Below are 27,318 nucleotides of genomic sequence, written 5' to 3'. Positions count from 1 at the left end.
CAGTGATGCAAATGTGAGCATGCACAGCCCTTTACCAGGTCTTTTGAGACAAGAGGGCACCTTGGTCTGACTCTGGAAGTGCAGATGTGTAGGTTCACAGGGTACTAGCCCAATCCTAGGAGGGTGAGAGCAACAGTGAACAGGGTTCATGCAGTAAAGCTCTCTGGGGTCAACGAGGCTGCAGTCAGATGATGGGATTCAGCGTTTGTCAGCACCCTCCAACAATTACTCTGAGGAAACTTATCTTAGTGACTGAGTTGAAGTCAAAAAGAGATGTGTAGAAAGGTCATGTACTCAGATATGTCAGCCCTTCACAGGAAACCTCTTAACTGAATGCGCAGTGGTGGTGGTGAATGAGCTAGGCAGACCACCCCCAAATATTATAAATCAGAGACTCTACCAAAAACAAAGAGGTTCTGTCATGTGCCATCAATAGGACTGAAGTCAGAGGGTGTGCAGCTAAGTCATGATACTGGCAACTACTGGGTACCAGGGAAGCCCCAGAAGCATTGACAATCAATATCCTTTGTTGAGATATACAGGAGTAGGAACCAACCTAGCAGAGTGCACAGGATTTCAATGTCCCAACCAACACCAGTCATCAAACTAAAATATGAACTAATCATGTCATTCCCTGCTCATAAATCTTCACTGGCTCCTCAACAGACAAAAACCAAACCCCAGCCTTGCATCCAAGGCCCTTCATATATAGGCCCAGCCCTCAGCTCCCATGTCCTACTTCCCTCTCTACTAAAACATCCCTCTTTCACCTGATTATTCCAAACTCTTTCAACCCTCAGCCTTCTCGCTGAAAGGTCCTCTCTGTGATAAAACCCACCTCAATCTTTAAAACCCAGACCAAATATTTTCCTCCCTCATCCCATTCCCACTCTCCTCTTGGCTGGTGCTCAGGCCTCCAATAGGACTTTGTTCACATGTCGGCTACAGCCCAAGACACCTTTTACTCTAAGTGCCTGGATAGTCAACCAGACTGGACTGCAAGGGTAAGATGATGTCTCATTCATGTTTACACCCCCATCACCCAGCACTGTGCCTTCCAACCTTAGGGATACCTAAAAAAGTACTGGCTTCATATGTGTAGTGTGTATATAGGAATTGGTGTGGGTTTTTTTTTCTTTATTAGAGAGGTTGTGTGTTTACAGACCATTCTTCCATAAAATATAGGATTCCCATATACTGCCCCACCACCCACACCTTGCATTGGTGTGAAACATTTGTTACAATGGATGATAGCACATATTTATAATCGTACTGAATAGTATAAGTAAAGTCCATGGTTTAACTTAGAATTCACTGTATAGTGTAGTTCCATGGATTTTTCCATTTTTATTCTGGACCATATATATGCAATCTAATATTTCCCCCTTTTAATCATACTCAGATATCATAGGGTACCAGGGAATGGGGTGGGGATAGGGAATGGGAAGTCAAGACTTAAAATGGACAGGGCTCCCACTTGGAATCATGAAAATGTTTTGGTAATGGTTAGTGCTGATGGTAGCACATCATTGTGAATGCAATTAACAGCACTGAAATGTATCTGAATATGAAGTTGCTTTTAAATTGAAATTGTCGTTAAAATGTAGGAATTACTATTATTGAATGCGAAGAGCCTGAGCAATAAGAATTTGACCCTAGAATTTTGCACTTGAAGGAACTGGGATCACAAGCCTTCTAAATGAAAATATAGAGGTTTTCCCAGGGCCCCGCAGGGAGTGGTTGGGTGCATTGGGGTGCAAGCCCACTGGGCTTAAAATGCCTAACGTCCTCCACCCTGCATTGTGAATTCAAGCTGGCAACAGAGCTCTGCCTTCACCTGATGGTTAATTGAAGACTCAGGGGGCATCCTGGGCCTCTCTTCAGGCTTCCTTAAAATCAAAACTTATGAGCTTGTGTACTCCTAGGAACCCTTCTCTGCAGCTACTGTTTTCCTCATCTTTGAATACATGCTGAAGTTTCATTAAAACTGTGGGGAAAGAGGCCCTGGATTTTGAGCCCAAACAGCCTCTCCCATTCATTCCCAGGGTGTGGCCTTGGACAGCACATGCAGTCTTTTAGACCCTGCACCCTCACCTCCAAAATGGAGAAGATGAATTCCAGCGTTGTTGTAAAAATCAAATGAGATAATGTGTGGAAGAGGGTGCTGCAAGCTGAAGCATGATAGAAGTGCCAGGTGTTATTTCTGCAATGGCCAGCACCTACCTTTAACTTCCTCCCCTGGTTCTCTCTCCTGGATGCCCCAAGAGGAGCCAAAGTCTGAATGTACATCTGGCAGGCTTGGGTCAGCTTCTGCCTAGAGGAGCGTTTGCTCCAATCCCTTATAAGGCTGATCTCCTTTTCTTCCCCGCAAAAGGAGAACTTTCGTGGGGGAAATAACAGTTTCAGCAGCCCCCGTGGCAGCAGAGAATTTCTTTGATCTCTTGCCACGATCTGAGTGTTGTTTTGAAAGTTATTTAAGGATGAAAGCATCCCCCTGAAAAAACCTACTGTCAAAGGGGATTTCAGCTCACCTCCAATCCAACCAGCTCTGAAGTTTCGAATGTGTAAAATTGAAATGGAGACAGCTACATAAATATTAAATGAACAATGAGATGTCAATGTTTTTATTAGTGTTTGCAATTGAACTTTGACTAAAGCCAAGACCAGTTATATATACCTGGAGAGGGGGCATGGTTTTTGATATGACCATGATATTTGATTTGGAAATTTTTAAGTATGCAGTGTTGCTAATAGATTAATTTTTTTAAAAAAGTTGAACCCACGTACTTACTATTTCCTGTGAGAACTTGGGATACCAAATATTTGGGTTTACATGAAAATTTGGCTTACATGTGCTTCAATGAATAGGAAATGCTGTCTCTGGGTGGGTAACAGGAAGTCAGGCAGTTTCCTTCTTTTCATAAAGAGTGAAGATAATGATGGTCCTGAGCTGGTTTCACATCTTGCACAGATCATGGTGCCAGTATCTTTCTGGTCTCCCTGACACAGCCTTGCCCCTCTCCAATTTTTCTTCCAAAAGCTGCATGACTGATCTTTCTAAAATACAAATCTGACCACATAACGGCTTGATTTTTCAGTGGCTCCCAAAGGCCTTCAGAATAGCGCCGACACTTCTTAGCATGGCATGGAGTTCCTGCCTCCTTGCCCAGTTGCTTCCCTGGCTCAAGTCACACTCCCATCCCACCTCGCCTCTGCTCCTGTGTCCTGTAATCACCTTGCAATTCCGTGACCACACCATGATTTTGTGCCTTTGCACATGCAGCATCCTCTGCTTAGACTGCTTCTAACCAACCTCTTCCCTTGGCAAATGACTGCACATCCTGCAGAACTCTGCTAGGGGCCAACTAGCCCAGGAAGCCTTTCCTAGCCAGCCCCTCCCCAGACTGTGGAGGGTTCCCCCACCCTGATTTTGCTTCTATGAAAGCACTCATCATATCATACTATAATCATTTATTGACTTCTCTGTCTCTACCATTGGGCTGTGATTTTCTTGAGGACGAGGATCAGGCTGTATTCATACTTGTATCCCCAGCACTCTACAGTGTCTGTACCCCAGTAGGGGATCAGGAAAAGTCTTGTGATAAACCAGCCAATCAACACTAGATTTAAAGTTGGATTTGATTTCTTGTCCCGAATAGGACAGCAATTAGTTTGATGACTTTGGACCCAAAATCTTTCTAGAGACCTGCTTCCTCAGCTGAAAAACAGGAATATTAGAAAAATAGATACAAAATTTAATAAATACAAATATTATTTGTTGAGAACTAATTTTGTGTGTTTCCCTCCAGTAAGTCCACATAATTCTTTTTCCCTCTCTCTATGGCCCAATACCTCATTCCCCGGATGTAAACAGTGCCAATGACTTCCCAGTCCAGCCGTGGTGTGTTTTGAAGGGACAGACTTTTCACAATCTGAAAAGCTCCTTTCCTCCCCACTTCCCCAACCAATTTTGAATGTTTTCAAAATTAAGTCTTGCTCTTCCATTTTTCCTGTGAATGTGATAAAGATTCCTTACTAACATCCTATTTAATTTGATTCATTCAATTAAGAAATCTTTATTGGTCGACTGCTATATGCCAGTGGCTCTCATGGGATCAAGATAAAATGCAGTCAAGCAAATGAGCTGGAAACTACTCAACATTAATGACCAAACTACCGTTCATCTGTGTTTCGTGAATGTGAAAGTTTAGAAATGTAACGTGTAAGTGAAAATCTGGAAACCAAAGGCAACACATAACGTAGAGATAACTATAACACTAGCCCAGGAGAAGAAATTAGATCCTTCAAATAGCTCCAGCAAGGATATATATTGCACATGATGATGCTCAAAAATCTTTTTATAGGGATCTGGATGGGCTGAGGGGGGTGCACATATGTTACTTAAAATAGGAACCCCTGAAGCCCGTTTGGAGTCTGTGGACCCCCAAGAAAAGAACTCCCATATGAATATATTGAAGCTTGTGCTGTGTGATCATCCACACAGAAGCAGAAGCTGAGCTGGGAATGGAAAACAAAGCTCTTTTTTCTCTCTGAGAAGCTGTGCAAGGCTTCTTCTTGCCTTGATGGGAAAAATCGAAAGATTGGATTTTCAGGATCAATAAGGCACCTTGTTGAGTAATTTACAGTAGAATGTGAAAACAAATACCAAAGCAAAGCTCCCCAAACAGCACATTCCCCTTGGTGAGACACAGAGGGAGCAAGACTGTGGCTGGCTGCTCCCAAGGTGGTCTGGTTCTTTCTTTCTTATTGACTAATTTATTTATTCTCATTCTCGTAAATTCCTTTAGATCCTGAGGAACAGCTCCTTCTTAGGAGTTGGTTTGTTCCTAGGCACTCCATCTATCTCTCAGCTTGGTCTCCAGTCAGAGGAGAGAGAAACAGGTGAAAAAAGGTCTGGGCCTTATTTGAGCCCCCGGGAAGGCTCAGAGTAGGCTATTGAAGGTGGGAGGAGGAGGACAACTTGGCACCAGTAAGGTTACATAACATGAACCAGGCTCAAATTAGGTGCCAGCAATTTACACCAGTCTTCTGTAACTATTTACATTGCTGTTTATTTTTTTTTTAAATCAGTACTTATCTTGGCCACCACAGCCACGTGGAGCTGACATGAAAATACAGAACACCTTCATGAGACTCACAGCTCCCAGCATCAGTACAATGCCCTGTTCTGCTCAGTGGTCATTGCCCCCACCATCCCCCCTCTTGAAACCACAACAAGGAAATCACAGTACTGGAGACAACTCTGGCCCTGGCAGAACCCGTAGCCCCTGCCTTTGCTCCTCTCAGCAGGAATCAAGTATTGCAAAGACTTTCTGCAAGCTTTTCACAGTTTGAATTTCCTCTAGCCAAAAAGACTGGCTGTTAGTCCATTGATCACTTTATTCCCATAAGGACTTGAGAGGCAGACAATCCAGACAGGAGTTCAAATCCTGACTCCACAATAACCATCTGTGGGGCATTGAGCTGGTTATTTAAAACCTTAGAGCCTGTTTCCTCATATATGAAATGAGAAAAATATTACCTGCCATATAGGATTGTTATGAGGATTAAATGAAATATTTATGCATGGGGTCTCAAAAAATCTTAAAAGGATCCTCCAACGATCACTGAGCATTAGCTTTCTATTAACCACTATTTGTTTTCATTTAATTCAGATTTTCTTCTTACCTTTTATTTTTCATAACGTTATGTACATGTCATCTCTTAAAAGGTGATCCATAACCTTTAAAAAAAAAATAGAGCGGTTTTCTTAGGAAAAACTGACAGCTCTATGCTTTGCCATTGGTTCTTTACTATTTTCAGAAAACTGGATCAACTAAAAATACCCTTCAGTTGGGCACTTGATGTTCCCATCCCAACTGTGTTCTGAGAACTATCCTGGACTCCACGGCCCTACCTTAAAATGTGCTCCAAAACAGGGGGGTGCAGATGAGGCAACAACAACAAAAAGATGCAGCTCATGTCATTGTTTCCCCAGGGTCAGCTGACAAGTGTGCTCTCACCTTGCCTTAGGAGGAGGGAGGAGTGACTGGCATTTTACTCGCTCAATGGCTATTTAGGAACTATTACTCCATATGAAGAACAGTCTATGATGATTATTACTATGAGAGATACAAAAATGAGTCCAACACGGGATCTGCTCTGAAGAACTTACAGGGAAGATAAAATGTTCATTTGCTCATTTAATGCAAAATGTTTGAGTGCCTCTGTTCTAGGCTCTAGGGACACAGTACGGGGTGGGAGGCAGCAGAGACAAGCTCATGGAGCTCACGGTTTCTCCAGTAAACAAGTAAACTAATAAATAAACAAGACAACTCCCACTAGTGCTAAGTGGTTAAAATAAAATAGGATAATGTATTAGAATAAGAGGCATGAATGAGCTTGGTAGAAATAACTTGGTAGGTAAGTTAGAGAAACAGAAAATAGAAATGAAACAAAATGGATAAAAGGGATAAAAGGGAGAATGAGAGGAGAGGCGTTTTTGAAGAAGCTGGTAGGACCTAGCTCATGACTCCTTCTAGACCAGGAGTCAGCAAACTTTTCCTGTAAAAGGTCAGGTAATGGGCTTTGTAGTTCCTATGGTCTCTATTGCAATTATTCAGTTCTGCCATTGAGAACATAAGTAAATGAATGAGCAGGACTTTATTTTCAATAGAACTTTATTTATCAACACTAAAATTTAAATTTCATATAATTTTCATGTGTCACAAAATATTAGTCTTCTTTTTATTTTGTTTTCAATGTAAAAACCAGGTTTAGCTTGCAAGCCGTACAAGAACAGGTGGTGGGTCAAGTTTGGCCTGCAGTTTGTAACTGGTTGACCCCTGTTGTAGACCATGTGTATTAGTCACGGTTCTCCTGGGAAACAGATAAAGTGACTCTGGGAGATTAGAGAAAATGACCTAGAGTTGAAGGAGCCTGAACCATTCACTTGAGTATATTTTTGACTCAAGTGGGAGAGGCAGCAGGCTGGAAAGGTGACTTGTTACCCAAGTGGTTGCTTGGTGAAGGGGAAAGAACTTTGGGCTCAGATACACTTGACCTCTCTAAACCTCCTTTACTCATCTGTTTAAAAAAAAAAAAAGACAGTAAAGTTAAACTGTAAGATCCTCGAGGCCAGGGGCCTCTACAATCTGGCTGATCAATGATCTAAACTCTGCTCAGTATTTATTGTTCTACCATGTGTTGTGTCATATGCTAGGTGCTGGGGAAAGTAGTGGTAGATAAGATGGACATAGTCATTGCCCTCATAGAGCTTACAGGACTAAAGAGATAAACGCATAAATAGGAAGTTTGCTGGGCTACAAAGGAACGGTATTTGGTGCTTTCAGAGATATAACAGGGACCTAATGGTATCTTGACGATCAGGAAAGGCTTATCTGCAGAAGTGATATTTATACCAATTGCTGAGGGATAAGGAAGAAATAACTAATGGAAAGAAAGGCAGAAAGAAGGAGGCAGCACATTTCTAGCAAAAGAAACAGTATGTGTGAATTTCCTGAAAAAAAGAGGAGCATGACATGTTTGAGGATCTAAGAAACAGAGAAAGAAAACAGGTGGACACAATGAAGCTGAAGGTAGAAGATAGAGAAGGCCTAGAAAATGATCTGGGGCGTTATAGACCAGGATAAAGATGAGGAACGTCATTCCAGGCTCAATAAGAAGTTATAGGTGAATTTGGGGGTCAGATAGATCTGGCTTTAATTCTCACTTCTGCCGTTGTTAAATGAATGTAATTATCGAAAGGATGACTTAGCATATCTTGCAGGAATAGTGTAAAAAATAAATGAAATTGCCTGTGCAAGAACCTGGTAGATTTGCATTACATGTTAGTTTCCCTTATCAGGAGCACAGAGTAATTGCCAAGAGAAGTGTGAAATAAGTAAGAAATTAGGTTAAATGCCCAACTAAGGGGGCTACATTGTGTTCATGATGGAACTGTGAAGACAGTCCTCTCTATTAATATTCGTACATAAGTCAAACCCTCCCAGGCTACGCCCCTGCTCCGTACTTCAACAAGAGAGAGTAGGAGTCGGTGTCCAAAGATGGATATGGCATGGATCCTGCCCTCAGCGGGTTGATGAACTAGTTAAGGAGGAAAGCGGGATGTTGAAACGGGGTGCCATCAGGGAAGGAAAGGAAAGCCGAATAGTTAGAGCGCCTCTCTCTGAATGAAGACTGTCCTGCGGCAGGAAAGTTGGAACTCTGTGGCCTTTGTCCCTGTGGCTGGTTATTTTGATTCTGTGAGGGCCCAACGGGATTCAGAAAGCTATGAACTGGCCAGATATCTTGGACCTTGTGTGTATAACTCAGAGAATGGATCCTGTGCTTTCCCTGTTTTGTATCCTTTAGAGATATAAAGTAGCTTTCCAAAACTCTCCCTTCAGGCAACAAGTGCATCATTCACCTGAATACGACACAAAACAAAAGCCTCTGAATGCCAGGCAGCTTCCTCAGAAGGGGAGCTCTTACCCCAGGGAAGAGGTGTCAGTGCTGCCTGTTCTCTGGGGAGGCGAGGCCAGCAGCCCCCGCTGACTCATCCCTAACTGTTGCTTGGTTTTGTGTCCTCGCTGTTATTCAGCTACTTAATACATCCATTGCAGCCTTTAAAAAGCGTGTGCTTCTTTAATGGAAAAAAGAAACGTGATCTGGACAGTTGCTCTTTGAAAATTTAATTTAAAGCAACTGAAAATCTATATGGACATCCTACAGCTCAAGCATAAGTGTACCAAGGAAAAAAAAGTGAAGGAGTTTGTGTGAATTAGTGACCTGTGTGTCTATCTTCAATCTATCATGTCCTAAAAGTGTCATTCATAAAGCCTAAGGAATCACAAAATAAACATGATAGCAACGTGTGAAATGCTATTAAAAATAAAACATAATAATAAAATATAATAATGATGAAGCCCAGATAATCCTACTTGGCTGTGGAGACCTCTCAGGCCTTTAGGAATACAGGATTGGGCTGCATCCTGCCCTGTGTGCCACCAATATTTATGTTTCCACCTGCTGGCCCCTGACTGCTATGGTGGTTGCTCAGTCAGATCCACTTCTAGCCAGGAGTCAGCAGACGTCTCCTGTAAAAGGTCAGATACTAGGCTTCATAGTTCTGAGGTCTCAGTGAGTGTCCTGCACCAGTTCCTGGGCCAGCCCTGGCTTGGCAGGAAGGACCGATTCAGGGCTCCTGGATACTGCTGCTACCCAGGCCCTGCCCAGCCCGCCTGCGTGGAGATTGCCTGGGAACTGAACTTCCACCCCAGCGTCCCTCACTAGTCTGCTCCTGCCTCCTGAAGGGTTTAAGGACCTCATTCTTGATTCTTAAAAAATCTACTTACCTTCTCTCTACTCTGCTCTTCAGAGTATACCCACCTACCTCTCCAAGGCCCACTGAGTAATCAGCTAGCATTTATTTAGTAGTATGCAGGCTCTCGGGGGGAAATGCATATATATATACACACATATATGCATATGAATTTATTGTAAACTTTACTGATAAAAATTATGCATGGCACACAATTTATAAAGAATAATAATGAAATATTCAATCTCTTTACAGTAAATTCTATATAGAGTATTGCTTTTGTTGATTTTTATAGAACTTTTAAATCCGTAGCCAACCTATAGGAGCGATTAACAAACAAGTTATAGTTCCCAGGTAAATGCTGGTTGACATTTTCATTTACTTTAACAAAGTAAAACAAAAGCAGAACAACAAAGACCTATGTTGAAACTTCACTCTTTCATCAGTGATGGAAGAAACTTCTTAGTTGAATCAGATAATAGTTTTCCAGTACTGGAAATTTATTGTGCAATTTACAATGAAAGAACTACAGATACTTCTAAATTTAATCTGTATTATTAACATTTTTTCCATCACTCTCTTAAGTCTAGACCAGGGATCAGCAAATTTCTCCTGTAAAAGAGTAAATATCATTGATTTGGAGACAGTGGCCACGGGAGTTGCTGAGGGCAGGGAGAGGAAGGAAGAGGTGTGGCATTTTTGGGACTTGGAGTTGTCCTGAATGATACTGCAAGATCATAAGCAGGACATTGTATATCTTGTCATAACCCACTGGATGGACTGGGGAGAGTCTGAACTACAATGTCAACTATCGTCCATGCAGTGTGGCAGTGCTCCAGGGTGCATTCACCAAATGCAGTGAATGTGCCTTACTGATGAAAGAGAATGTTGATGTGGGAGGGGCAGGGGGTGTATTGGGGGGGTTGGATATGGACACCTCTTATGTTTTTTAATGTAACATTTTATGCGATCCATTTCTCTTTTTTTAAAAAAAAAGACAATTAAAAAAAGAGTAAATATATTAGTAAAGATATTAGACTTCTTGGGCCATGTATGGTCTTTGACACATATTCTTCTTTGTTGTTCTCGTTGTGTTTTCCCAACCCTTTAACAATGTAAAAACCATCCTTAGCTCCTGGGCCATACAAAAACAGTCCATGGGCTGGATGTGACCTAGGAAACTGTAGTTTGTCCCCTGGTCTAAACCATTTTCAAAATAATAAATCAAACCCTGATCCAATAGCATTAGCCAATTTCTATGGTGTAAATATTCCACTATGGCCAAATTCAAGTTACCAACATAATGTCACTGAACACAGAATTGGGAAGAGATACACAGCACTATGCCATTATGTAGTATTAAATATTTACAAAAAATGGATACATTCGATGTCCATAACCCCAAGAGGCTAGATAACAATAAGATGTAGTGAAATAGGTAGTGATAAGTTTGAGCATATACTGTCTTTGTTTTAAATATAATTTGTTTGATTTAAGTTATACAATTCCATTTTTAATGGTGGCAGCCCACAAAATTCCTTAAATTTTAACGATGAGCTCTCATGAACCACATGCATTCATTCCATCCAAGGTAGATCTGGGGCAGGTCTGACTCCCTCCACCTCCCTATTTGTGCTATCTCTAAAAGCCACCCTATCTCACCACCTAGTCTTAGATGTGAAATTATGAGCAGATTTTGCACTCTGCACTTTGTAGTAAACCTGAGGCTTTCCCAACTGTCAGTTTAACATTCTAGGAAAATCAATAAATGACTCTCCTAAGGAGAGTAAAAGGGAAAAAAAGTTTTCTGCTTAATCTGGATTTGGGGAGTATATATACTCCCAAACTCCATTTAAAAAGATTATTCCAATTTTTCATCTCCAAACTGCAGAAATAACTGAAAAAGTTTCTTTAAAGGCATGCCTGCTTAAGCATCCAAAGAAGTGCATGAGAGATGAAGCTCTTTGAAGACTGCAGCAGCTGGCCTCTGGAAGACGGGTATTCATTCAACAAACACTTCATGAGCCCCTAGCGTGTGTAAAGCACTGTGGTAGGCAAGGAAAGGGAGAACTACTATTGATAGGAAGAATAATAAAAATGACAAGACTTTTCATTTAGAAAACCAAGAGAGTCAAGGGAGAGATTAAATTTAGGTAAGAGCCACATGGGATGAATTATTAGAAGGCAGTTAAAGATGTAAATTAATCAAACTGTGAGGCAGACATTTTTCGTGGCTACTTATAGTGCTTACGTACTTTTCAAAGACCTGAACATTTTCGTATTTCTCCTTTCTATCTGTCTCTGCATACCTCTATCATTTGGCAGGCAATACTGAGATAGTGCACGTTGTACACAGATAGGCCCATATTCTTTTTATGGATGGCAGAACTTGACAAAAGATAAATGAACATAGCCTTCTGAATCCATTTGACTTTCAATCAGTAGTGGGTACAGGAAGGCTTTCCGAGTGTTCGAAAAGGAAAAAAGGGGGAGGGGGGGGAGCTTTTTGCCCTTAATTTAAATCATTGTTTTTCTAGGGAAATTTAATTTAGGGGAAAAAAAAATGTTTTTCTAATTAACTGGAAGACTGTGTGCTATGCAAACAATAAAGATTCTTGTTTGAAAGTAATGCATGCCCCTGCTTCTAGGACTACCAAGGGAATTTAAAATAAAAAATGCAAGCAGCTCCGACCCTGTATTTTGCCAGAGCTAAACAGATTTCCCAGATCCAGAGTTTTCACGTCAGTTCCTTATTTAAAACCCACAAGTGTTGAGTGGGTTCATGCTTCAGCAAGACACATCTTCTCATCTCTAGAAATGACTGTATTTGATCTCTTTTTGGGTTTCTCGGCACGTCCCTCTCCCTTTCTCTTCCTCTTGTGCTATGGTTGGCCTGAAAGGTTAGAAACTGCACAATTAGATGGATCAGTGGAAGATTTCATAATGCTCTGGTGCTGGGCTGGGCAGTCTAGCCAAATTCCGTTCATTAGCTAAGGCGCCAGGGTGAGTGTGGCCAGTAAGAATGCTGTTTTGGTTCCATAGAAGTGCTGATAGGGAATGGGAAATAAACTTTTTTTTTTTTTTTGGTTCCTGGGAGGCGGTGTGGACAAGTGAAAAGCACAAGATGCTGGGAATCTGGAGGCCAGGAATTGGTCTCCATCTCAACTACTGGCTGGGCAGCTTAATAAGCCACTTCCATTCCATTTATGATCATATTTTTCTCCATTCTGACAGTTTTCTTGTACTCTAGTATGAACATCAGATTTCTATTGATCTTACACAGTAAGCATTCAGAAGTCAAGGATTAAGTATTCAATTCAGCCAGCATTTATGGAGGCGTTTACTCTGTGTCAGGGTCTGTGAAAAGCGCACTGGATGCTGGTCTTGACCAGACATGGCCCCTGCTCTCAAGGAGCTTATAGACTGCAGATGAGACAGAGCTCTCAAAACATAAATACAAAACCATCAGGCAAAACCCCACAGAAGAGGCATAGTAAAATCACTATGGGAAATTTGGCGAGGGAGCAATATCATCTGTATGAAAAGCCAGGGAAAGCTTCAGAAAGGACATTACTTTTAACTGGGTCTGTTTGGATGATGAGGTAGAAGTTTTCTGAGAAGAGGAGGACACACCAAGAGAGAAAACAACAGGAGAATGACCTTGATGTTGAAAGATCAAGTGACCGGAGGGGCTAAAGTGGATGCTTTGGAGGGTGCCTGGGCAAGAGGAAGGAGAGTATAACTTTTTCGGTTTTGAGGCAGTTGAGATTTTAGGGAAAACCTGGACAATAACAGTTTTGTTTCGTTTTGAATCAGTTGAATAGAATTAATTATACTTTGCTGCACTGTGTCTTTACTTTTTTTTTTTCTTCACTTAAACAATGGGAATTTATTAGTTTTGATGAAAATGTCCAAATCAAGGCATCCGTCAGGGTGATGGTTTCTTTCCGAAAACTGGCTGCCAGCCGCCCTTGTCTCCTCTGCCACACGGCAGGGCACTTGGCAGCATCTGCTGGTCTCTCCCTTCTCTTCCAGGTTTCATTCCTTTGAGCCTTTTGCTTATGAGCCTCTTTTCCTCTCTCTCTCTCCCCCCTCTCTCCTCTGTCTCCTCTGTCTCTCTCCTCTGTCTTCATTTCATTTATAAAGGACTCTAGTAACAGCACTGAGACCATCCTGAATGAGGTGGGCCACACCTCACCTGAGGGAGCCTCATCCAATGGGCTCACACCCACTGGGATGGATTACATTTAAGAACATGTTTTTCTGGAGTTACAGACAATTTCAAACCATCACACAGTTTTGAGGCTATGAAAAGTCCAAAACTGAGGGATCAGAAGGCGATGCTTTCTCCCAGGAGACTGTGGGCTTCTGGAGCCAGATGCCTTTACCTTTGCACTATTAACCACACAGTCTCCACCAGAAGATCTGAATTTTGCCTAAGTTTTAGACATTTTCTGCGCATGCACCCTAACACTTATAGTCATGAATTTTTGCTATTATCTCTGATTTTACAAGATTTCCCATTTCTTTGTAGATTTCAGGTGGCAAGGCCAGATGTTCAAGAGCTTTTTCCTTCTTAAGCTTTTGACCTGTGATTTATATAGTTGCCATCAGGAAAATGGTGAAGTTCAGCTAGAACTTTTCTGCCCAAATGACTCTACATCTCTCAAATTTATATAAAAATTTATTAAAATAACAAAGCATCACATTTAAACACTCATAATTATTTGATATAAATATAATGAATCATAGTTTGAGCCAGAGCCAAATTTTAAGAAATACTAACACCTAAGTTTTATCTGGTACCTTTCTTGCTAATTTTCAACCGCTTTAGGCTATTGTGTGAATAAACCCTGCTTCGGTTTCCCACACCTAAGTAGAAACAGTTGCCCTGATCTTTATCTAAAATTATAAGTCTCATATAGTTTAAAACTTCATATACACAGCTCCAGACCTTCAGGGTTTTAGGGCAGACTTTTCAGTCCTTTTTTTCATGGTTTTAATATTAATTCTTTAAACAACTTACACACAACTTTCCAGAGAGATTAAGTTGCCATCTTAGAACTCCCGGTTAGTTCTCAAAGTAGTTTCTGTTCAGTTTCCCTTCTTCATTCCTTAAATGATGAGAAGCTCCTTTCTTCTCTCTGTGGCTTCATGCTTGAAGGAGTCCACCAATCCAAGAAAAGTCATAGAGAGAAAGAAAACTGTTGGTTGCCCCAGAATTGATTGCCCACTCTACCACTGAGAATGCTTTCCTTCAATGTGAATCTTCTTCTCCAGCACTTCCCTTTTGAAATCCAGATGTGTTATAAAAACTAATTAAACTCTTTTTTTTTTAATTAAAGAAGGTGTGGGTTTACAGACCAATCATGCATAAAATACAACATTCCCATATACCGCTCCACCACCAACACAGCGTTGGAGTGGGACATTTGTCACAGTTAACAATAGCACTTTTTAATAATTGTACTATTTTTTTTAACAGTAGGTACCTTTGTTACACTGGATGAAAGATTATTAAAATAGTACTATTAATGACCATCCATAGTTTACATTAGGTGTATTTTTTCCCATATACCACTCTATTATTTACACTTTGTGTTAATGCCATACATTTGTTATATTAATGAAAGACTATCCCTAGACTTATATTATTAGCTATAGTCCATCTTCTATAATAGGGTTCACTGTGTTATACAGTTCTGTGTTTTATCTTTTAATTTTTATTCTAGCAACATAGACTTAAATGCTTGAAACCATCTATTAACTCTCAGAGCAGGCCCACACCTCCTTACAAACCTACTTCTATTTGGTTTTTGTGTTGTTTTGTAAAACATGTTTTGTAAAACACATTTCAATAGAACATGAACAGACTTAGGCAAAAAATAAACTGTGGCTTCTTAAGAAATGGTAAAGATTGTATTTTTGAGCAACTTTTAATTAATCTCTTACCAAATAATCTCGTATTGTTCTGACTAATCCCCAGGTCTTCCACTGCAATTTCACCCTAAATTCTTACCCGGGAGTCAGTCAGAAGCCCTTGATTCCCAATCATCAGCTTGGAGCTTCACCACAGCAATCAGTCATGCATATCTCCATGCAATCCCAGGGTATATTTATTTCCATAATGCTCCTAGATTTTTTGCTTTTCTAGATGTCCTTGCACATTTGTCACAGATTTTCATTTTGTTTTGTTCATAATAACTTCCTCAATCCTTCCTTTTTTTTTTTTTTTTTGAGCTAGCATTAAGTACAACATTATTCCCTGATTTTTCCCCAATTTGACTTTCAGAGACTTGGATTCTTAAATAGCTTGTAGCCCATAAGCAGAATGAAACATTTTTAAAATTATATATGTTTTACAATATGTATTTGTAAGGATATGTAGACCTGACTTGAGAGTTAATAGATAATCATTTGATTCTGATTAAATTTTACAACTAGTCTGAGCTTCAAAGGGAGAAGATTCACATGGAAAAAATATCTCCGTGGAAAAATGAATCCATTCTGGTATACACACATGCATAATATATGTATGTATGTTTATGTGTAAAATGTGTAGTAAGCACCCTCTATGTATCAAGCATGGACACAGGTACTAGAGAGGGGGGAAAAATGGAGTGCACTTTTCCTGTTCTCAAGATTCTCATAATCTGTGAAGAAAAGAGACTCATACAATAAAGCATGAAAATACAATGTAATGCTTCTTGTACTTCCTGTATGAATAAAGGGCTTTGGCAGCACATAGACAGGTATATTTAATCAATTATTCCTAAGGAAATTAGAGTTGGTTTTTCTAGCTCTTAAAGGATGAATGGGGTTTCACCAAGCATAGATTGGAAGATGAACAAAAGACAGAAGCAGAAAAGTGCACAAAATAATCAGGTAGGAAGCAGACTTGGCCCAATGGATAGGGCATCCGCCTGCCACATGGGAGGTCCACGGTTCAAACCTGGGCCTCCATGACCTGTGTGGAGGTGGCCCATGTGCAGTGCTGATGCGTGCAAGGAGTGCCCTGCCACGCAGGGGTTTCCCCCGCGTAGGGGAGCCCCACACGCAAGGAGTGTGCCCGTAAGGATAAGGAGAGCCCCCCAGCATGAAAGAAAGTGCAGCCTGCCCAAGAATGGCACTGCACACATGGAGAGCTGACACAGCAAGATGACGCAACAAAAAGAAACACAGATTCCCGGTGCCGCTGATAAGGATAGAAGCGGTCACAGAAGAACGCACAGCAAATGGACACAAAGAGGAGAGAAATAAATAAATCAATCTTTAAAAAAGAAAAAAAAAAAATCAGGTAACAGGAACTTCTAGGACAGAGACTTCCCTTTGGGAAACAGCAAGAGATGAGGATTAATAATGCAAGACCAAGACCAGATCATAAAGGCCCTGAATGCCTTATTAAGAATTTATTTTACTCCAAAAGCAACTGAACATGAAGATAAGATTTTAAATGAAGGAATGAAATAATTAGATCTGCTCTTTTTTTAAAGATTTATTTATTCATTTATTTCTCTCCCCTTCCCCCGCCCCCGTTGTCTGTTCTCTGTGTCTATTTGCTGCAACTTCTTCTTTGTCCACTTCTATTGTTGTCAGCGGCACGGGAATCTGTGTTTCTTTTTGTTGCGTCATCTAGTGTCAGCTCTCTGTGTGGGCGGCACCATCCTCAGGCAGGCTGCACTTTCCTTCGTGCTGGGCGGCTCTCCTTATGGGGCACACTCCTTGAACATGGGGCTCCCCTACATGGGGGACACCCCTGCGTGGCAGGGCACTCCTTGCGCACATCAGCACTGCGCATGGGCCAGCTCCACACGGGTCAAGGAGGCCTGGGGTTTGAACCGCGGACCTCCCATGTGGTAGACAGATGCCCTAACCACTGGGCCAAGCCCACTTCCCTGCTTTTTTTTTTTTAGGAGGTACAGGGGAGTGAACCCGGGACCTCTTACATGTGAAGCAGGCACTCAACCACTGAACTACACCACCCACTCTGCCAGATCTGCTTTTAAAACCATATTTCTGGCTATAATAAGAGTATTATACCTAAGGATGAGGAATCATGGAGAGAAAAATGAATTAGAAGACTATTGCAGATTATATGTTCATGATTGTAAAGGCCTAAACTAGGGTAATTGCAGTGTGGGAGTGGTGGTGAAGGGAATTTAGAGGAGATATTTTAAGGATAGAACCCACTGGGTTTAGTGATCAACTGATTGTGAGGAATTGAGGGAAAACAGGAAGTAAGGATCCTTCTGAGATTTCTGGTTGGGTGATTGGGTATAGGGCATTGCCACTAGCTAAAATTGAGAAAACAAGGAGAAATTTACTTGGGCTAAGAGAAATACTTGAGGGACACCCAGGAGGAGATGTAGGAATTTAAGGTGTACGGGGGGGGGTAGGCCTAGAATTAGAGATTTAAGAGTCATAGTTGAAGGCCTAAAGTAGATAAGGGAGAGAATTCAGAGTGGAAAGGGTGCCAAAAACCAAAGCCCCAAGGAACATCATACCAAAGGAAGAAGACAAAGAGGAGCCAGAGAGATCCTGGATAGAAGCAAAGAGGTCAGAGAACCAGAAGTCAGGGTGCAGTGGAAATCAAGGGAAAGACGGTTTCAAAAAACAGGGAACAGGAAGCGGCCTTGGCTCAACGGATAGAGCATCCACCTACCACATGGGAGGTCCAGGGTTCAAACCCACGGCCTCCTTGACCCGTGTGGAGTTGGCCCACATGCAGTGCTGATGCGAACAAGGAGTTCCGTGCCACGCAGGGGTGTCCCCCGCATATGGGAGCCCCATGTGCAAGGGGTGTGCCCCATAAGGAGGGCTGCCCAGCGCAAAAGAAAGTCCAGCCTGCCCAAGAGTGGTGCCGCACGCACAAAGAGCTGATGCAGCAAGATGGTTCAACAAAAAAAGACACAGATTCCTGGGTGCTGACAAGAATAGAAGCGGACACAGAAGAACACACAGCGAATGGACACAGAGAGCAAACTTGGAGGGGGGGGGGAAGGGGAGAGAAATAAATACATAAATAAATCTTTAAAAAAAGTGCTATAAAAAAAACAAACAGGGAATGCCAAAGATAGCTGGATTTTCCAAGAAGGGGCTATTGCTGATTATAAAGCACTAGGAATTTGAGGAGAGCAATTTCCAGGGAGTGAGGAGAGCAATTTCCAGGGAGTGAGGAGAGCAAGCTAGATTCCAAGGAGCATAATGAGGAAAAGATGATGCAGGCAGGGGTCAGCAACTCAAAAGCAGTGGAATAGAATAGTGTGTTTCTCATACGCAGCAGTAGGATCTGGGGATGGTTTGGTTTTGTTCGAAAATATTAAAGTGTCATACAGGTTGTAATTTAAATCCCAAACCCTATAGCTTGTCATCATGATGTTTAGGTACACGGAGACCTTGTCTTTTGTGTGATTTGAGCCCCTTCCGTTCCTGCTTCTTTTAGGCTTGCCGCTAAACCCTACTGTGTGTAAACAGTCCCGTTAGACTCCTTTTATTGATGATGCACACTTCATCTTTCCTACACATGGTTTTTTCAACCAATGGAGAATTTTATAAAAGAGCATGGTCTCAGGGTAAAACGGGGTGTTGGATCTGGGATGCTTTAGCTGTGAAGGGTCACCCACTTTGGGGATGCCAAGGGGAGGGAAGCTTGAAGAGCCACGATCTCCAGACACCAGGCCTGATGAGGCACCAATGACACAGCTTGGAAGAAGGGATCAGGGAGGCAAGGGAGAGCAAAAGGACTCGTGTATGAGATGCAAGAGGAAGGGCAAGTTTTCAGAAGGAGACATCAAATATGCAGAGAGAAATAAAAGAAGGCTCCTTGATTTGGGATGGGAATGTGATCAGAACCGTGAATGAACATTTTTTAGTGGAGTGGTGGGACAGAAGTAAGACTTGGGGAATGAGTAGAAGATAATATCCTAATGTACCACCCATCACTTCTCAATGCATTAAATAATTTATCTTTTGTATGCAATGAACTTTTATACATAATGCACCTGAGTGTGTGTCTTTATGCATAGATATAGATATAAATACACACATGCACGCACACTCCCATATATACTTTGCCATAGAACAATGGTCTCATGGACAAAATATTTAATATGAATTATACCTCACATTAAAAACATTGCAGTATATTTACTGAGGTACAAAAAAGTCATTGAATATATTAATCAGTTTGGAATTACTGCTTCTTATCCCTTCTTGTTTTAAAAGTAATTGTGTACTTGGAAACTGGCTCATCAACCCAAGGGTGATTGTTAGATATGCCAATATTGGGAATAGGAGAAAAGATTGCTGTTTTTGAGAGAGATTATATGCTTGAGTTCCTATGGTGCTTCTTGATACATAACTAAATTTGATGTTCTTCCTCTCACTCTCTCTCTTTCTCTCTCTCTCCTCATTCCCTTCCTAACAACCCCCTTCCAGTGGAATGGAGCCTGTCTAAAGACTTTTCTCCTTTGGCTGGAGAAATAATCATGGATAACCTGCAGACTCTGAGATGCACTATCACTGGACTTACAAGGGTAAATGCCAAATAATTCCCTTAGGCTTCCAATTTCCCCATCCCCGAGGTTTTATGTTGGGACTTTGGTAGTGAAAGTCTACTCTGGAAGCAGCGGCCAACACCCCATCCTCTGGCAACAACTGCCACTCGTTAAGCATGATGTGTCTGGTATCCATAATCTTAATCTTACAAAGGAGTAAGTAGACAGCATGAACCACTTTGTAAACTGTCATGTTCTAAGGAGATCAGAAAAAGACTGGCCTCATGCAAGCCTTGAAAGCTGCTGCTTTCTGGATCACAGTTTAATCTTCCGGGGGGATCAAAGGCTCTGAGAGATCCAATTTTTACTCCCCCTGTCTGATGGTAAAAATAACAGCCTCATCTAACCCTCACCCCCACAACCTCGGTTGAGATCAGTCATCAATTGGAGTCACACAATTTCCTGAGAGAAATCCTTTTCCCTTGATTTAAAAAAAAGAAAGAAAAGAAAAACCCTGCTTAAATCTGCTTTCACAAAAAAGAAACTATATATGGTGGAGCTACATTTCTTAGTAACCTGAACCAATTTAAACTGTGAATGAAAACCTAGAACAAACTGTGCTCATTTGTTTAACCAATCTAAACTAAAATACTAATTTTTTATGGAACTGTGGAACATACCAAAAATGCAAAAAGTTCAAACTGGAGCAGACTCTGTATTTCCTCAAACAATTAAAATGCAACACAGATGGATCATCAAAATCTTTTAAAAACAAACTTAAATCATATCTGTATTTTAGGTCCAATTCCAAAAATTAACACATACATGTAATTAACATAGGACCCTCATACAGAGGAGGTAAGGGGGAAATTTGGAGTATTGTTGTTTTTAAAATATTAGTTAATTAAAAGTTATCTGTAAGGCATAATCCTGAAGTCCAGCATTAAAAAACTGGATTGGGTTGCAGATCTTCAAGTTTGAGCCTGTTTATTCTAATAGAATTCTTGGTGGTTGGATCACCGCCACAGAATTCTGCTTTTTGAGTCCTAATTACACATCTACACCAGGGGCTGAAACTGTGGATTATCAGAGCAAACAAACACACACACCCCAAAGTGGATCTCAGCAGAAAACTGAATCCCAATCCCAAAGTTCCCAGGATGGTAGAGGACTGGAAGGGAATCCTAGGGAATTATCATTGCTTAAAAGTATATGCCATATGGTGATTAAAAATGGAAAACTCTCCATAAAGACATTCTCTAATATCTGAACTAACTTGTGTAAGAATTAAGGTTTTTCCACTTGGCTCCCCAATGAGGTCAATACAGACACTATTCTAATCATATAAAAGCCTGGAAGTAGATTTGCACTTTTAAAGAATTACCATAACCTTGAGGCGCATAGAAACCCATTTTTTAATATTTAAAAAAAAATGCATAATATGGTTAGGCAAATAGTATTCAATCTCTAGCAAAAGCTCAACAAAAATGTACTATTTTTTTTAATTTCGAGCACCATTTTTCATTTCAGTTTTTGCAAGCAATTTAGAATCAAATGCAAGTTTTAAATGTTTCTTTCACTTCACTTTTTAAAACTTCACAAAGCAAAAATATGAAATCATATAAAGCACTTGAAAAATTATCAGCAAGCAAAAACAACTCCATAATTCTTAATTTCATAAAAAATAGACATTTAAGAACATAAGCCATTGTTTTAGTAAGGACTTTAAAATTGAAGTAACATGTAAGAGTTAGTAAAAAGCAGTTTGAACAACTGACTAAAGGATAAATATTGCAGCATTATTTATTGTTAAAATGGAAATAATCTAAATGTCCATCAGTTAGAGATTGGTTAATTACAGAATGGAGATTGCCCACAGTGAAATACTATATAGCCACTAAAAGAATAAAGTAGATCTTTAATGTACTAATCTGAAAAAGTGTTCATTATAACTTGTCAGTTTTATAGAGCAAGTTACCTAGCTAAATTAGGTAATGGTGGTTGCCTCTGGAGAGGGAAAATAAGGACAAAGAATTGAGAATGGGGAGTTGCTGTTTTTGGTAAACATTGTAAAACTGTGTGACTATAAACTTGGTATAAATTTTTTTTTTGTCAAGGAAAATAATTATGATATTCCAATTCTGGAAAAAAAGGAAAGGCACTCCAAATGTGGTTATGATAATGTAATAGTCAAGAAAAGCCAGAAAGCTTAAGTATGGGCAGTGGAGTTCCAAAAGGGTGGACAAGTTAATCAGGCGCAGGGATCTGCTTCTGGGGTAAAACTGATTGAAAAGAATGCCTGATGGATCTTTTTCTCTATTTCAATATTTTACAGGGTCAACAGTATTTTATTCAAGTCTCAGCTTATAACATGAAAGGATGGGGACCTGCTCAGACCACAACACCAGCTTGTGCCTCTCCTTCCAGTAAGTGGTGGCTGTGAAGCCTCTCCAGCCTGGCAACAGGCTCCAACTTCAACTCCATCCTCCGGGTGCCACAGCCATTCCCTGCCCCACTGGTTGAGACCACCAACCCCTCCTCAGGACAGCACTCTGGGCCACACAGTGAATGAGTCCCCTGGAGAAATGTTCCCCTGGGGGGCAGCTCAGTGGAATGAAAGGAGAAGGAATTTGGAACCAGCAAGATCAAATTTGAATCCCATTTCACATTTTATTAACTGAGTGATCTTCAAAGGTCACTTAGTCTTGGAGTCTCAAGCATCTGTAGATGACTCTGATGACTCCCTTTCACAGGGCTTCAGTGATAGGGTGAGATGGCCCAGTGAGTGCGGCCACTTTAGTGCCCACTCTCCATTCCTCACCACGAGTGGCAACATCCACATTGATCTGATAAGAGAATGGTATCTAGCAAACCTTTCTTACCTGACATTCTGTTAGAAGAAAAGCTTTCTTACTTAACAGGCTCACTGACCTACAAATATAATCTATAATATTTCTTATGGTGGCTGAGAAGCCTAGCAAAGCCTCTTCTAATTATTTGAAGATTAATAGTTGATGCCTGGTGTGTTTGGTAACTCTCTGTTAACCAGAAAATTTCACTAACCAGGACAAACATCTTCAGACACATCCTGTGATAGATTTTTCTACCTAATGAGATTATTGTTCTGAATTATATTTTCATTAAGAAAAAACTTCACTAATGTGATAGTTAAAAATGATATCATGCTTCTGTGAGAGTGCAAACTGCTGCATTCTCTGTGGAAAGAAATGTGCCGTTATATATCAAATCAACTCTCTTAAGAAAATGCATGCCCTTTTACCCCTTCATTACACATCTAGGAGTCTAACTTAAGGAAACAGAAATGCATGCACATGATCATGCACAAAGATGCACACTGCTATTGATAATATCATGTGTAATGAGAAGAGCAAATATCCAATAGTAAATTAATGGTTAAATAAAGTCTGACATATCTATATCATAGAAAAAAATGCAGCCACTAAAAATGGCATTTAGAAATTTCTGTGAAAGAAATTCTTAAATATAAGTTATGTAAAATCATCATGCAAAATGGCTTTTCCACATAACATCTAAACTGTGCGTCTGTTTAATATTGGGTATGTGCTTCTGTTGTGTAACTATCAAAATTTAACAGTGGCTATTTGGGTTGTAAGATTATGGGTGCTTTCACTTTTCTTTCTTGTATGTTATATATTTTTCAAGTTTTATAACAATAATTTAGCCAGGATCAACTGTGAAGTAGGCTATATTATGGGCTTTCACGTTCAGTATCTCAATCTTCACAACAATCTTTCATCCGCTGTCCCTGTTTTATAGATAAACATCATTATAATCATCTGCATCACTGTCAACCTTGGAGCTAACATTTATAAGACTCATGTGTATGTTTAAGTAGTTTACATGGATTAACTCATTTAATCTTCATGACAAATCTATGAGGTAGTTCTTATTAATAAACCCATTTTACTAATGAGGGAACTGTTAACACAGAGGCGTATACATTCAGAGTCCAACATCACACATTTACTGAAAGCACTCATGGCCCTTGTTCTTGACCACCAGACTACCCTCCTCCTCTATGAATAAGGAGATTGGAATTCAGAGAGGACGTAGCTTTGCACAAGGTCTGGTACATGGCTGAGCCAGGATTTGAGCCAGGATTGGTCCATCCCCCACCATGTTTCCTATCCCGGGGTACTTAGTGCCCTGTTATCAGATAGACCGGCAGGCTAAGAACCAGTCAACATGCCTGACCACTGTCTCTGCTGGATTCAGATAGCTACGTCACGTCAGACAGTGTCAGCTTGGACCCCCAAGGTCGAGCTCTCTGACGCCTCTGCCTCCCCCTACATTTGAGGACTTAATGATTCCACTCTTATTTGGAGGTCTTTCTCATTGAAGATTTTTCAGAAACACAAACTTGGAATTTACAAGATTAAGACACTAAGGGAACCCATCCCTCAATATATGTTACTGGGGATGGAGGGCTAGAAGAGATAGAAAAGCAAAAAAATAAACAACAACAACAAAAAACTAATGGCCATTGACCTGAAAGTGAAACAGGGAAGAACCCACTCCAAATGGGTGCATCAAACAAAGCCTGATCAGCAGATGCTTATGAACTGTCAGAAGTCCAGGTTCTATAAACTGCCAGTTCTCTTCAGACACTCTCTCTAGCAGCCATTTGAAGAGCTCTCTGCAGAATGACAAGAGCAGTTGTTCCGGACTAGGAGGAGACACTTATTAATTGGTAATTAGCATAGCATTCTAAATGCTTTCTAAAATGGCATGTTTGGTTAGCAGGGGTAAGTAGCAAAAACCTGAAATCTTAATAAGTGGTTATAGCTGCTGCCGACATGCCATATCACTTGGAAAGAACAATATAAAATCATTCTAGTTCTATTTATAAACATAGTATGACATTGTGATGTAACATATCTGGGTATTCAGATATTTACCAGTGGACAATGTATTCTAACATGACACAGTAATTGGAAATTTAGTAATATGTTCCAATAAGCTATAAAACTTTTTTAAAAATATTTGTACAAAAGGCCTTAATGTGTTTTTATAGACTTATGTTATATGGTATGGGACATAATAAGAGAAAAGGACCCAGACACGCTTGTCTGAGTTATGATCAGGAAAGCTCTGATATCGCCAGTTGAATGTAAGCTCTGCATTGTGTTGCAGTTGAAGTGTCTCATTACCAGAACAGTGCACTGTATTATGTGGCACAATCTGCTCTTTTCCTACCACACTGTGTTTATTCCTGTCAGGTTCCTGATTTCTTAATATATTTTCAATTTTCCCCCTCATCCCCTAAAGTCTCCTATTTTATGTAGTCGTCAGAACCTTCCAAACATCTATGAGAAAAACTCATTCTTTCCAAAAACCTTGGCATAATGTCCATGCTCACTTGGGCTGCAATTTAGCAATAGCAATTTTCGAATGTATCATAAAGTCCTCAGATTGGGCTCGCCTTGCTGTCATAGGGCTCAGCCAGGCCCATTTCAGCCGCCCTTGCATCCATGGCACATGGACGCTCCCGGGAATGTAGGAGCATGTTTGGGGCCACGTAGGAACTCAGCTACCCAGGAGTCTCAAGAAACAAACAACGCTGAGCGCCTTATCTTGAGCACTTCCGATGCATTCATACCACTAAGTAAACAGACTTATAATGGCCTTTGGGATCCATGATGGCAACTTTGGTGCCCAGATGCCAAGCCACTAGTAGATTGTTTCCTTGGAATTTCCAGATTCCCCAGCAAAAGCCCTTCCCTATTGCCTCCTTCCTGAACAGCATCATGCTCCTGATCGCAAGCCTCATCAATTCCTAATGAGTGTCTCCTGTCTGCCTACAATGGCACTTACTTACATTATTTGCTACGAACTCAACCTAAAAAGAGATTCAAAAACCCACTTTGCAGACAAGGAATCTGAGGCAAAAAACAGTTAAGTCCAGGTTACTGCCCACAAGGAACAAAGAGTCTACAAGAGGCACCTCTGTCAATTCCTGTCTCCAGACTTGGCCACAGTAAGCCACACTAGACAAACCACCACTGACCTCCTGACCCTCCTCCCCAAAGGAGAAAAAAAAAAAGTACACAGCTATGGTACAAGGAAGTGAGTACTCCACGAAAGACCAGAAGGCTACAGTATAGTCCTGGGTGAAACTCACAGCCTGAGTATCAAAGGGCTGGCATCTCTGGGCTCAGTCTTCTGAGAGGTACAATGGAGAAGGGTGCACAGCGGTGGGCTGGAGGAAGACGGGTTAGCAATTCTGTGAGGCCCCCTTCTTCATAGGTAGCCGTCTGATAGGGTGAGGCATGGTGTTTCTATCCTCACTACCCAGAGTGGGTGCTCCATCAACGAGTTCCCTTTTTTTTAAGTTATTACTTACAGAACGTCCACCACGAAATGGACGTGGTGTTGGGTACTTAAGACACACCCTCTCACTTAATCCCCACAAACATCCTGCAAGGTAGATACTGTCCTCTTCTGTTATTCAGGGGACAGTGGCTCTGTCAGTGCAAGTAACTTGCCTAGAAACACTAAGCTAAGACTCCACAGAGCCAGGATTCACACCCAAGAATCTGCTCCTCCGATCTGCACCTATACTGCTATGCCTTGCTCAAATCCACATGGAGCGCATTCACCTAATTGAACTGCCCGGCATCTACTTAAGTTCCGCACAAAGGGGATGCTGTGTTCAAAAATGATTGTGAGGTCGGGAGGGATCTGAAACATGCACCTAGAATTTAAGCCCAAGGGAGGCACACTCTTGGTTAGTTAGTTCATCACTGGTTAGTTAATTTGTAAGTCGATTAGTTAGTTCATCACTGGTGAGTTACTTCATAACTTGATTAGTTAGTTCATAACTTTTTTCCTGAGGAAGAATGACTAGCAATTTTAGAGAGGGAATTTCAACCATGAACTGCTTTAAGCTGTTTGTTTTGAAAGGGTCAGAAAGTAAAACTGAAGGAACACAAATAAGGGAAAGAAAGGATGGACTACGAAATGACTGACCTGCTGAAAATAAAATCAAGAGCGGGAGACAGCAGAATTACAGTCTTGACATTAGTCCCATACGGGTTATTACTCTTGATATCATTATAGCCAAATGTAATGAAAATAGAAGGGGGAGAAAAATCTCAGTGGGGATTGCAATTTAAATTTGCCATGTAAGCTAATACTGTATATTTAGAGACTAAGCAGACAGGGTGGTTGGTGGCTCAGAGTATGTGCAGGGGTTACTGTGCCAGCTAACCAAAGCAGACATTCATTAGAGCAAAATGTAGATTTCCATTTCTTGGCATCTGCCATGGGCTCTTTCCTTGGAAAGAAATGTCAATTTGGCCAAAAGTGTGAAACCTACAGTAAAAGCATTGGGACTGTGGATTTCATCTAGTCTGCACATTCCCACCCCTTTCTTTCCTACTGTGGAAATCCAGTTGAGACTTGGGGTGCTAGTGGGGAGGTGACCGGGGAACTGATTAAGACATGGGATGCTGAAAA

General features: G+C 40.9%; 1 protein-coding gene across 6 annotated transcripts in view; it reads left to right on the top strand.

The window, feature by feature from the left end:
* ANKFN1 (ankyrin repeat and fibronectin type III domain containing 1) overlaps positions 1-27,318 on the top strand; it is a 411,393-nt gene that overhangs the window by 314,043 nt on the left and 70,032 nt on the right. For all 6 annotated transcript variants that reach the window (XR_011646850.1, XR_011646849.1, XM_058283928.1 and 3 more), the window contains exons 8-9: positions 19,760-19,857; positions 22,154-22,244. Coding sequence is in view for 4 of the 6 variants with exons in the window: in XM_058283928.1 (XP_058139911.1) it covers positions 19,760-19,857; positions 22,154-22,244 (189 nt within the window). In the remaining 2 variants the exon portion in view is untranslated. The remainder of the gene's footprint in view (positions 1-19,759; positions 19,858-22,153; positions 22,245-27,318) is intronic.

This window comes from Dasypus novemcinctus, chromosome 21 (assembly GCF_030445035.2).
Source record: "Dasypus novemcinctus isolate mDasNov1 chromosome 21, mDasNov1.1.hap2, whole genome shotgun sequence".
Classification (NCBI taxonomy): Eukaryota; Metazoa; Chordata; class Mammalia; order Cingulata; family Dasypodidae; genus Dasypus; species Dasypus novemcinctus.
This window is presented reverse-complemented; position numbering and strand designations above follow the sequence as displayed.